This window comes from Mustela nigripes, chromosome 2 (assembly GCF_022355385.1).
Source record: "Mustela nigripes isolate SB6536 chromosome 2, MUSNIG.SB6536, whole genome shotgun sequence".
Taxonomy (NCBI): domain Eukaryota; kingdom Metazoa; phylum Chordata; class Mammalia; order Carnivora; family Mustelidae; genus Mustela; species Mustela nigripes.
Genome location: NC_081558.1, coordinates 217,539,987 through 217,552,619, shown reverse-complemented (window position 1 = coordinate 217,552,619; position 12,633 = coordinate 217,539,987). Strand labels below are relative to the sequence as shown.

Here is a 12,633-nt window from a genome sequence, read left to right as displayed (position 1 = left end):
GGGCCCTATGCTGGGCTGGCCAAGTCTGGGGGTCAGTGTGGGCCCTACGCTGGGCTGGCCAGGTGTGGGGTCAGTGCGGGCTCCAGGCTGGGCTGGCCAGGTCTGGCTGGGCCAGGGAAGGACAGATGCGCTTCAGGAACTCCCGAAGGATCTACAGGTGTTCACCGGGGACTCAAGGCAAGGCTCCACGAGCTCCTGTATGCGGGGCAGTGGAGGGGGATATGGGGAGCTTAGCCCAGAGCCCAGCCTTCCTCCGAGGAAGTGTCGACAGATTGACTGCAGTGAGCTCGTCACTTGTTCCCAATAACACCCCTCTTTGTTTTCCAAGAGGTGGCCGGGCCTTGTCTGAGCAGCGGAGACAAGGGCCCCGATTCAGGCGCGCCGGCGTCTGTGTTCATGAGCTGCGCGCTCAGCCTTTGCACTCAGCCTCACAAGGGCTCGCTTGTTGACTTCATCAGTGAGGGACATTGTGCGGCCTTGCCACCGCCTGCGGAGTGAGCAGATCTCTGTCCCCAAGAGCAGCGGCTCTCCTGCTCCTTGGCCGCAGAGGCAGCCCTCAAGCAGGGTCAGAGACTTGGGTCGCAAACAGCCTGTCCCAAGGTTTGACCCTTTGCCGCTCGTCTGGATAGGCCGTCCCTGACTTTGTCACCGACATTGTGGAATTTTAGCCTGTGGACATTTGTCGTTCATTTTTGGAATTTGTGTTTCTAATACTATTTTGCTCAACTTTAATCAAATTAAAGTACACGTCTTTTCTTTCTCTAGGGGCAGCCGCCTCACAGACGTAAGTATTCCGGCGAGCCTCTCCCGGTGCGCTCTGGTCCCGAGAGTTGTATCCTGCGGCCCAGGAGGACCGCGGAGTTTACAGAACTGCACGCGTTCTGTTCAGCCCCGAACTTGCTACTCTGTCCACGTAGCGGTTTGCGTAGCGTGAACGACTAAGGAAAAAGCTTTGCCCTGTGCCCGGCTTTATTCGGAAGCTCCTGCATGTCCCCGGTCTCACGGAGGAGGGAGCAGCTGGTCCCTTCAGCTCCCGCTCTCGCTGGGATCCAGTGTTGTGCTCTGGCCCCCAGGCCGTGGCAGGGGAGTGGGGCGCAGGGTGGGGGTCAGGGGGCAGCACCCTGAGCGGAGCTGTGGGTCTGTGGACAGATTTCTTCCCTTTCTCTGTCTCCTGGGCTGGAAGTCCCGACTCAGACAGGGACCACGTGCCTGTCTTTTCTTTCTTCCTTACCTTTGTCGCTTGAACCGTGCCTTTCCTTGAAAACAGAGTCGAAATCCAGAAGAGCTGATTCCAGCTCACGCTGCCACCGAAACACAGCATGTTCAAGCAGCCAAAAACTACCCTAAAAAACCAAAAATACCACCAGAGCAGAAAACCACTCCACGGCACACGTGAAGTGTTCTGAGCAGACTGCGAGCCTGTTGAGGTCAAGGGCCCCGTCTGGCTCTGTGCCTGGCGCGTGGCAGGTGCAGAGACATCTGGGGACTGCCCCGCCCTTTGGCCTCAGAGGTTAGGGACCCGTTGTGGACCCAGCCAGGCCCTTGTTGCTCTTCTCCCCTGAACTGACAGTATTAGATGGCACGAGATCCAGCTGCAATCCCCTCTCCCTTTGGGCCCAGGTCTGATGGCCGAGGTCCCCTTAGCTGATGTCTTCTGAGGCCTTCGAAGGGTAGGGATCCTGGCCGCATTTGGTGGTGGCGAGAGAGAGACCGTGCGTGTTCCTCCTGCGGGCTGAGGGGTCCCGAGGACAGTGCGGAGTACTGAGTGTGACGCAGAGCCCGCGGGCTCTCTGTGTGCTGTGCCAGCCCTGCCTCGGCGGTGGCGGTGCGGCTGCATGTGGCCATGTCCGCGCTGGGCCGGCCGGCGGTGCCGGGCGGTATGTGCGCCACCAGCTTCCTTTACTTCCTAGGTCTCCATCTGCCGGGAGATGCCCAGCCTGGAAGTGATCACACTCAGGTACCTACACGTTGCTGTGCTCTGAGTCCCCGGGCCAGAAGGAAGGCGAGAACCTTCTCAAGCCCGAGAGAAGCTGAGAAGTCCCATCGGGAGTGTGTCTGGGAGGGCCACCTCTGTGGGTGGGGCAGCCTGGGTGCACAGGGCCCCTCCGATGCTCTGCCTGGCCGTCCCCCTCCAGCTATGTCCCTGCCCGCCCCTACCACGACCTTGGGAACACACCCACCCAAGGAGCAGCCGCCGTGGAGGCCGCAGTGTCTGCCCCCAGAGTTCCCACCGGCTCTGCCCCGTCTCCGGCACGGCGAGGAGCTCCGTCACACGCGCTGCATGACTGTAGCCATCTCTCCGGGGGCACTGGCATCTTAATAGACTAGGGAAACCGTGCATGAGCCAAATGCAGCCGTCGGCATTTCTGGCAGCCGGGCAGTTGGGAGGGTCGGGGGAGGGGGCCTGGGAGTCGCCGCTGCTTGCCGGTTGCTAGTCTCCTCCTTGGGCAAGGTTCAGACCTCTGGGCCTCAGTTTCCTGCCCTGTAATACAGACATGTTACCGGCACCTGCCCGTGTGGGGGCAGCGAGGGGTGGGCGCAGGCGGGGAAACAGAGCTTGGCGAGCGTGCTGGCCCGCCGTCCGTGTCGTGGAGTTCTTGTTACCAGTGAGGCCGGGACTGGAGCTCGGAAGCGTCCCTGATGAGTCAGTGGGTCGCCTTTCTTTCCTGAAAGTGGGCGCAGCTTCCGCCCACCTCTGCCCTGCGTGGGGGGCTCCCTGAGCTGTAGGATCTGTCGCATTCACGGCCCAGAGAAAGGACAGGAGGTCCAGGGTAGTGGACTGAGCTCAGGTACCCAGTGCCCGTGTGGCCAACTGCATTGGAACCCAAGTGTGAGTCGCAGTGTGAACACAGGGTGCCAAGTCCTTTCCTGGGGTGCGGTCACTTCCCTTTGGTCTCAGAGCCTCGCGCAGGCGGGCTGTCTGTCCTGGCTGCTGTAAGAATCCCGTAGACTGGGCAACTTGTGGACTGTAGACAGCATGTCTCGTGCCTCTGGAGCTGTGAGTCCAAGGGGAAGGTGCTGGCGTTTTGTGTCTGGGGAGGCCCCTTCTCCCTCGGTCCCTGTAGGGGAGGGGCGAGGGAGCTCAGGGGAGCTCTTTCCTGAGGGCGCCCTGACCCCTGACCCCGTCCCCTCTGAACCCTGTCACCCTGGGGCTTGGGTTTCAGCATAGGAGTTTAGGGGGGACACAACACCGTGCAGCCACAGCTAGCCCGGTGCTCCTGCAGGAGGACGGCAGGCCGGTGTGGCTCGGATCTTCACGGCCCACCCCAGCCCAGGCCTTGGCCGGCTTCTCAGACTTGGAGATGACAGAGCCTCGCCGTGCTCTAGGCGCATGGCATCTGCTGCCTATGGGCTGTCGCATGCAGCTCCCCTGTGCTGAGCACAGGCCTCCACACCAGCAGCTCCATCAGTAACCGGGGCCCCCGCTGCCGTGCTGTCCCCACCAGTGCAGCCTCCGGCAGAGAATGTTCTAGATCATCTGGCCCTTCAGGCAGGGTCGCTCCAAGTGGCCCCACTCGTGCCCCCCAAGCTGTGCAGGGAGCCGCAGCGTCCCCAGGACTGCACGGGGGTGGAGGGGGACTGTCCTGGCCTGCATAGTGCTCTCACTGGGCACCAGTCCTGGCCGCCTGCCCACCTGCTGAGCACGCCTTTGCGGTCCGTCTGACTTTGCGGAGGTGGGAAGCTTTCTGCTTGTGTCCCCGGGAGCCTGTAGGCTCTCTACCTAGAGGCCTGACGATTTTCCGTCTGTGGTTTGTTCACAAGTCTGAGGGACAAAACGTAAACTCACTTACTTTGTTTCGGGTGTTCAGTTCTGCGGAAGGCTGAGCTCGCTGGCGCTTGCTGTGTTGCTGTGGGGTTTTCCGGCCGCTGCCCACTTAGGGGCACAGAGACGTTCTTTGGTGGCCTGTTCCGTGTCCTCTGACCCCCCAACTGCACGCCCCCCCCAGCCCCCCGAGGCCTGCACCAAACCAGAGGCCAGGGCATGGCTCCCTGCTCCTCCTGTTTCCAGCCTGAGAGACTTTCCGTCCTTACGCCTGAGGTCTTTGTTGAACTTGACTCATAGGGTCCAGTGTTGACCTCCTTCTGCGGAGAGGGCAGATGGGCCTGACCCCGCGGGGGCCTTTTCTGGAGTTTGCAGTGGGCCCGAGAGGGATGGAAGGGGCCACCCTCCGCAAGCGGGGTGCTCGCTGTCCTGATCCCCTGCTGTCCCCGTGCTGTCCCCATGCAGCGTCAACAGCGTCTCCACCCTGGAGCCCGTGAGCCAGTGCCGGCAGCTGAGCGAGCTCTACCTGCGGAAGAACCGCATCCCCAGCCTGGCCGAGCTCTTCTACCTGAAAGGCCTGCCGCGCCTGCGCGTGCTCTGGCTGGCGGAGAACCCGTGCTGCGGCCCCGACCCGCACCTCTACCGCATGACCGTCCTGCGCAACCTGCCGCACCTGCAGAAGCTGGACAACCAGCGTACGTGTCCACCCTGGCGGCGCCCCGCACAGCCCTGAACCCTCCAGATGGGCAGCTGCCCCTCCCGGTGCTCTCCTGGGGGCGGGGGGTGGCTCCTGTGGGGGCCAGTCTGCTCTGATGCCGTTGCTCCCCGCCCCCGCTCTGAAGCCGTGACCGAGGAGGAGCTGTCCCGTGCGCTGCTGGAGGGAGAGGAGGTCACGGCCCCTGGCACTGAGGGCACAGGGAACAGTGGGTCTGAGCTGTCCTACGCCGTGAGTGCCATGGACACCAGCGCCGAGACCCGGCAGGACACACTGAGCTGTGGCGAGGAGGAGATGAGGTGAGCCTGGCCGGGGCCGCAGGCCTGCCCCTAGGGTCCTCCTGGGGACTCAGTGGGCCCTTCTGGGAAGGAGGGAAGGAGCTGCCCCGCGCGGTTCCTGCCATCTGCGGCTCTCAGTGACCCCCAGCCTGCTTCCGGCTCTGCGTCCGGGAGGCTCCGGGCCCAGGCGTGCACACGCACGTGCACATGTGTGTGTGTGTGTGTAACCACGCCCTCATCTGGAGTGGCCTGGAGCTGGGGCAGGTGACATGGGCCGGCGGGCCTGAGGGCACCCCTGGGCCCAGCCCTGCAGCCTCCCGAGGGCAGGCCAGGAGGCTGTGACTGTGGCCAGCCAAGCTGCTGGTGGGGGGAGGGGAATGCGGCCCAAGGAGGGCACCTCTGACCACAGCACTGCCCATGTGGCTGAAGCAGTCTCTGGGGCCAGGCTGCAGACTGTCACGGGTGTTTCTGAGCCGCCACGGAGCACAGGAAACGTGGTAGGAGCAGCCGAGCCCAGTGAGGTGGTCGGGCCGTGGCCACTCGGCAGCCAAGCCGGCCGTTCTGCTGGCCGCCAGTGCGGGAAGCCGTCTGGGTGCCGCCCACAGCTCTGCGTTCCCGTTTGTGTTCGGTGGCCCCCACGCTGGGGGAGCCCAGGTGCAGCGAGGGGCCCCCGGGGGGCCAGAGAGATACGTGCTTGCCCGCACGGGCAGGGGCGCCCATCCTTCGTGCCCTGCCCGTGCAGCGCTCCGTCCCTCCAGAAGCAGCGTCACCAAGCGGCGGGTCGCTTGCCTCACTGTGATCGGCGGCTCCGGGGTTGGAAATGGGGCCCCAAGCAGGGCGGGCCTCATGCACCCTGTGCTCCACCTCCTACCTGCAGCGTCCAGAGCCAGCTGGGCCTGAAGCCGCCTTCCCGGGAGCGGTTCCCTTCCTTCTCGCAGAGGGACGCCGTGAGCAGTCACAAGAACAGGGTGAGTGTGACCTGGGGACAGCCCGGGCTGGAGGCAGCCACCTCTCCTGCCGCCCCGCATGTGGACGGTGGGGCCGGACAGGCTGTAGACACCCAGGGACCCAGGTTTGAGAAGCCGGCTCTGGGCAGGACTAGAGGGGGTGTCCAGGCCAGTAGAGAAGGAGCAGCCCCGGAGCGAGAGGGGATCCCCGAAGCAGCTGGCGGGCCGCTCCGTGCCACACACGGGACCCGGGTCCACCCAGCATCTGGCCTGGGGGTGGGAAGGCGGCTCGAGCAGCTGATGCTGCAGGGGTGCTGCTCGCGGGGGGCCTCCGTGTCCCAGCCCGGCGGCTTCTGTGGCATCGTGGCTCCTGGTGGTCCATAAGGAGTAACAGGTTCAAGGAGTGGGTTATGTGGGCAGCTCCGTCCAACATGCTGGAGCTTTCCAAGCCTCTGCCTCTTTGTTATTCTGGCCGGTCCTGGGGCTTGTTCCCTTCCTGGTCACCGGGTTGGCCGTCTGATCCAGGCGCACACCCAAGAGGAGAGGGGCCGTGTCTTCCCACGTGTGTCCTGATGGGCGGGAAAGGGCAGCTTCCCTATGGACCCACACCAGCAGGACTGGCACCATCAGCCAGAGTGGCCACATCCTGAGTATGGCCGGCAGAACGGGGTCACCAGCGTTAGCTTGGCCCAGTGGGGACGTTGCCTCTGTCCCGTGGGAGGAGCTGCTCGAGCAGAGCCGGGGCCTGAGGGAGGCCCGTGACCCGCTGCTCCCGGCTCCCGGCGGCAGGGTCTGACCGGAGCTGTGGGACCAGCGCGCACATGGGAAGGGCTCCACAGGTGGGGCTGGGGGCTGCCAGCGCCCCCTCGAGGAACTGAAAAAGCCTGTGGGCGGTGCAGAAGGGATGGACAGAGGCCCTGTCCTTGGGAGGGGCCAGGCCACCCTTCAGGAAAAGCATCCCCCAGAGCCACTGACAAAAGTGACTGTGGGCTGCAGGCCAGTGTAGGCGGCTATCCCTGGGCCTGAGGCCCAGCCCTGCACAGGTCACCATCCTCCGCAAGGTCCGTGCACGTGCTCCCCAGCACCTTCAGGGAGGAGCCCCCCGATAGTCCCCGGGGCCGGTCAGTCTCTGCCGATGAGGCAAGGTCCAAAGGACCCGCCTCCCCACGTGCAGGCGTCTGCAGAGCATCCGGGGGTTTGGGGTGGGGCGTAGCCTCGCGATTGAATCACTGATCCAGAAAGTCACGGAATCCCCTGGAGCAGACAGAGCCGCTCTGGGGACAGAAGGGAAGGCTGCGGCTCTGCCCCGAGCAGGAAGCGCGGCTCGGTCCTCCCACGGGAGGTCCTACAAGCCCGAGTAGGAGGATGCAGGTGGCCAGGGAGGCCGCAGCAGTGTAGGGGTGCAGGGGGAACAGGACCCTCAAGGGTTGCTGAGGCCAAAGGTTAGCACCATGGGGCGGGTGGGGGCTCTGGTGCTGAGCCCCACCGTGTCCCTCTGAGCTGACATCACGTTGCTGCCGTGCGCTGCGGCTCACGGCTCTACTTGCAGGACGAGCCAGCTCGAGTAGCCCGTGTGCAAAATCCCCTCTCGCTCAGGTGCAGATAGAGACCACACGCACACGCATGACACACACGAGCGTGCGTGTGTGTATGTGTGTGTGTGTGTGTGTGTGTGAGATCGCACGGTCCCGAGCACTGATCCCTACTGTGTGGCCAAGGGCCAGTGGCTTAACCTCTCTGGGCAGTTCCTGCAGGCTCCGTCCACCTGAGTCTCTGTCTGTGTCTGTCCGGCTTGCCTGGAAGGTGACTTGCCCGAGGTGTCCATGTCAGGGTGGGGCCCTCAGACGGTGACTCTGTGCCCCCAGAACAACGTGCTGAGCGCCGTCCTGCTGCTGCTGCGGGAGCTGGACGCCGAGGGGCTGGAGGCCGTGCGGCAGACCGTGGTCGGCCGGCTCCAGGCCCTGCACAAGCTGGAGCTGCAGGAAGACGTGGAGTGACGGTCAGTCGGGACCGAGCTGCCAAGCCTTCTTCCCATGACCCCGTGCCCAAGCGCCTGGGAGATGTGGGGTCCCTGCCACAGCCACGGCCTCCATGGGACCCCGGCTGAGTCCCAGCATGCGGGCCATGTCTCGGGAAGCTCTGGCCCACCTGGGGGCGCCAGGCCCTCCGTGTGGATGGCGCCGCCGTGAGAGCCGGCAGGGCATCGGGCACTGTGCTGGGTGCTCTCCCTGCGTGGGGCCCAGTGCCCACCGGCCTGCACAGGGGGCTCCCCGGACTTGTCTCTTCCTGAGGCGGGCAGGGCCCCCACTGTCCCTAATAAATATCTTACCAAAGTCCGATCTGGAAGCAGGCGTTTCCTAGGGGACAGACGTGACCTTGACAGTGTTTCAAAGGTGAGGGCCATTGCTCACACGCGTTTCCCCTGTTGGTTCTCTGACTCAGCTGTGGGATAGGCTCTGTCCACTGCGGCCACCGAGGCATTGCGTGTGACCGGCAGGGCTGGGGAGGGCTGGAGAACTCACCTTCCCTTTTTCTCTGCTTTCTTAAGAGCCTGCAGGGTGCAGAGGTTTGTGCGGGACGGGCAGGATCCGGGTGCAGTCGTGGGAGAGGCAGCTGGTGGGGAGGACACCGTGGGGAGAGCCGCGGGCCTTGCTCTGAGAAGCAGGCCCTAAGCGGTCATGCTGCAGGCCAGGGGCGGGTCCCTTCCTAGCCCCCTCCCCCCAGTGCCTGAGGACGCCTCCCCGGGCTGGGCAGCGGCAGGCTTTCTGAGCTGGTAGCCAGCCTCAGGGGAGCTGCTGCGGCCCGGACGGGAGCAGGGGTGCCCTCCACCCCCACTCCGGTTGGGGGACCCAGATCTCTGTAATGTGTCCGTCGCCGTGTGAACAGAGGGGTGACCTGTGCGCCATGTGCAAGAATCCCGATGGGGCGACTGTGCCCGGGAGACGCCTCTCTCTTAAAGGGAAGGCTGCTCTCAGGCCAGCGGGTTTCAAACTGCCCCGGGCCCAGGGCTGCCGGCCGCGAGGCGCTGGGTGCCCGGCGGGGGGTTTCTCTCCGGGGCGTCTGTGGTTCTCCAGGAGCTGAGCGGCAGAAGCAAGGCATCGCTGCAGGGTCTAGGGAGGTGGTTGCAGGGACACACGTGTGCCCTCCGCTGGACGAGGGCTGTACGCGCGGACGGTGGTCGGACTGCCAGTAAAGCGTCTCAAAGCAAGTTGGGGTGTTTGTGTTAAATTGAGGACAGCCGCCCCGTTCCCCACTCAGCTGACCGGGCGCACACCAACTTCCTGCCCGCATTGGCCGCGGGGCTGGTCCTCGGCTCCCCCAGGGCGGCCGGGGAGGTCTGAGTTCGGGAGAAGACGCCCTGCGAGGTGCCCTTTGATCTTGGCTGGAGGAGCTGTGCGGGAGGACCAGGCAGGGGAAGGGGTCCCCCAGATGGCGGGGCACTAGCTCACCTTGTTCCCGAGCCCGGGGCTGCCCCGTGTGGAGGGAAGACACCAATGGTCCTCCGGTGGTTGTGCTCCCAGGAGGCCTCCATCCCCCCAGCAAAGGACTGAGAAATGCTCACGGGTCCCCTGTGTTGGTTCTGGAGTCAGATCAGTTGGGGAAATTCGAGAAGAACCCAGGGGTCTTTGCTGCCGGGGTCCGCAAACAGACACGGGCTCCAGGGCTGCCCTGGAGGCCTGGAGTTCTGGGGGGACCCGCCAGGGCCTGGGGGCCACCAGGGCTCGCCTAGTGGGCTGCCAGCACACATCTGGGGAGTTCTGTCCAGCCAAGGGAGCACTGGCCGCGCTGGGAGTGGACACCCACAGTGGGCTCGCGGAGTGCAGGCGGAGCTGGGCATCCACGTCCCGCAGTGGAGCTGGTTTGCTGGCCCGCGACGCCTGCACCCCTGCATTCCTAGTGTGCGTTCGGCCAGGCTGTGACCAGCGTGAGCGTGGGCACGTGGGACCCCACGCTTGCTGGGTGCTGTGCCCCCACATCCCATAGCCGGATCTTAGACGTCCCCCGGGAATCGAGCCGTTGGAGTCCCGCAGGGCTGCCTGGTCTCTCACGAGGAGGAAATGCTGTTCGTGTGTAAAGGGCCGAGCTGCCCATCATGGTGCCACGATGGGAAGGCTGGTGGCCACAGCCCTCGCCCAGGAGCCCCACCTGCGCCCTCCCCTCCGCAGGGGCTGGCGGGGAATGTGGGGGTGGGGCAGGGTGAGAGAAACCTGGGAATGCGTCCACCTCACCCCTGCCTTCAAGACATCGGGCAGGAAAACCAGGGTACCTGCCTCCGTGCACAGCAGCTGGGGGTCCCCGTGGTGAGCATCCTCACTGTGCCCGCGGACCGAGCGTGCCGGGCGGGGGGCCATGTTGGGGGCCTGGGACAGGGCCGATGCCTGCTGCTACGCGCCCCCGCCCCACACGCAGGCCCTGGGGAGGTGTTGCCCTGAGGCCGCGCCATGAGCGCGAGGGCACCCGTGTGCAGGAGCCTCTGGGCCGTTTCCCAGCAGCGCCTCCAGCGCCCCCCCGAGCCCTGCTCACAGCGGAAGTGTCAGAAAGTGTGCTAGCCGCCGGACACGGGGCCTCCTGCTTCAGCAGATGCTTCTCAGGGCCTGGGAACCCTGGTAAGATTTACTTGTGAGCTTCGTTCCCTGCAAAGCTTGCAGAAGCACCCGTGTCCCCAGGGCCTGAGACAGCCCGCGCAGAGCGGCAGGACACGCAGCGATGAAGGGACAGGACGGCGCACCGTGGCCACCTGTGTCCCAGAGCCGCCGGCAGCCAGCTTGCCCTGGGGACACAGCCGCCTTCACACAAGGGACAGTGGCTTCAGGGGAGCTGCCCTCCAGGGCCGCCCTGCGCTGTGGGGACAGCCCTCTGGGCGGAGAGCAGGCCAGCCTCAGCCCACGGGGCTGAACAGGGGCTGGGGGGGCTGTGGGGCAGGGCTGCCTCCCGAGGCAGGTGGAGTGCCAGCGCTGTGCTCCGGGCTGTGTAGACACCTCCCCTGTGCCGCACCCTGCAGCAGACTGCCCCCCAGCCCCTCCCGGGACCCTGCCCCAGTCTCAGGCGACCAGCGGGCGATGGCTGCCACCTAGTTCACCACATTCCCGGGGCCTCCAGCACCCCTTCCTCAGCCACGGTCCCGAGGCCTGACTCTGGCCTCAGACCCCCAGCTCAGCACATGCTTTCCTACACATGAGGGCAGGGCTTGCTGTCTGTGGGCTTCTCAGGTGGCCCCTAGGTCCCAGACCCCATATGACCTCCACCCCCAAGTGGGGGGTGCTGGGAACGTGATGCATACTCTGCACATATGGCCGAAGTGAAGGAGCTTCACGGATGTTCACAGATGTCACTCAAAGTCCCTAACCAGCTGCTTCAGTGAATCAGAAGGGAGATTTGCCTGGGTGGGCCTGGTCTAATCAGGGAGCACCCTCAGCCCGCAGCCCTCTCCTGGCCCAGCCAGCTGCCTGCCCCAGCTGCCCCCCCAATCTCCGCACAGCAGGGACCCACCGTGGGCGCCCTCCCTTCCACGTTGTGTGAGTTTGGGTTCACGGGCAGACTCGTCAAGGCTTTGGCTGCGTCTTTGGGCCACTGGCCCCACAGCAGACTCCGCACGGTGTCCATACGGTGGATCAGGAAGTCTCCAGCGTCTGTCCAGAGCCTCCCCGGGTCATGTTCAGAGGCCCACGTGCGCACACACTCTGGGAACGTGGAAGCCACTTCCTGGGATCTCGCATCCGCCAGAGCAGCCCTGCCCTGGGCTGAGGCCCCCCACGTGGCAAGCCCCTGACCCTTGGGCGCAGTGCAGAGGACACACTCAGTGCTCTATGGCCAGGTGACTGGTACCACCCCAGCTTTTGGCACCTTCGGGGGCCCCATACAGTGTCCTCGAAGATCAGCTGGAGGGCAGAGCCCACTGAGCCTGGGGTCCAGCGCCGGCTCCGCAATCTGCGATGGCCCCAGGACAGCCAGGCCTCCGGGGCCTCCTCCAGGATGGGGAGCCCCCCTTTGCTTGAGGAGCAGGGCCTGGCTGCAGGGAGGGGGTGTCGGGACAGTGGGGGCCCAGCCCAGACGCACAGCTCTGAGCTGCAGCCTCCCCACGCACACGCGTAGGCACGCACGTGTGCACTCACCTGTGCAGACACAGCCCACGTGCACACGTGCGTCCAGACACGCACACACAGTTACACGCGCACACTCACATGCCTACGTATGCACGCAGGCACACACGTGCTCATGTGTGCGGCCACAGAGGTGCACACACGCACTCATGCAGGGGCATACTCAAGTTTCTGGGACCCAGGAACTGGTCCCTGGTCTCTCGAGGGTCAGACACTTGGGACCCTTCCTTGGGGAACTGTCCCCTCCTCGGCCTGCCCCAGGAGCGCCCACGCTCATCAGAAGCAGAGTAGACCTGAAGGCTTTTAGGCTCAGGGCCCCCCCCCCCCCCCCCCCCGAGGAGGGCATGGTCCCCCGGCCTGGCCCCCACCAAGCCTGCTGCTCCCGGAGTGACCAAGGCATCCTGCCAAAGTCTTGGGGACGTGAAGACAGCTGGAGGGACAGAGGGCCCCAGTCTGGTCCCTAGGCTCAATCAGGAGAACCCCCCGCCAGGAGCCCCCGATATGGCCTATGACCCCCTAAGGCCAAGGGCTCCCCCACAAAACCTCATGGGTCCAGCACCCCGTCCCCGAGACTCTGCAGGTGCTGAGGACAAGAGTGCGGACCAGGAGCAGCCCGGCCCTGTGTCCTTGCAAATGCGGTGAACAGAAGTGGTTGTGCAGCAAGCTCAGGAGGGACAGGGGTGCCCCCGAGAGCCAGCTCAGCCTCCTGGGGACCCTGGTGCCAGCACACTGGACAGCAAGGCTCCGTGCTGTTCCCTGAGCTCGTGGTGGATGGGCCCTCAGCTCGTGGTGGATGGGCCCTCAGCTCCCCGTGACATTTCTGACAGCC

At 65.0% G+C, this 12,633-nt stretch overlaps 1 protein-coding gene across 3 annotated transcripts in view; it reads left to right on the top strand.

Moving 5' to 3' along the window:
- CFAP410 (cilia and flagella associated protein 410) overlaps positions 1 to 8,042 on the top strand; it is a 9,444-nt gene extending 1,402 nt beyond the window's left edge. For 2 of the 3 annotated variants that reach the window (XM_059392476.1, XM_059392477.1), the window contains exons 2-7: positions 766 to 784; positions 1,911 to 1,957; positions 4,229 to 4,458; positions 4,606 to 4,777; positions 5,634 to 5,724; positions 7,569 to 8,042. In XM_059392476.1, coding sequence (XP_059248459.1) covers positions 766 to 784; positions 1,911 to 1,957; positions 4,229 to 4,458; positions 4,606 to 4,777; positions 5,634 to 5,724; positions 7,569 to 7,700 — 691 coding nt within the window. In that variant the 3' untranslated portion in view covers positions 7,701 to 8,042. The remainder of the gene's footprint in view (positions 1 to 765; positions 785 to 1,910; positions 1,958 to 4,228; positions 4,459 to 4,605; positions 4,778 to 5,633; positions 5,725 to 7,568) is intronic. The other variant, XM_059392478.1, reaches the window with a different exon arrangement.
- The last annotated feature ends 4,591 nt before the right edge of the window (positions 8,043 to 12,633 follow it).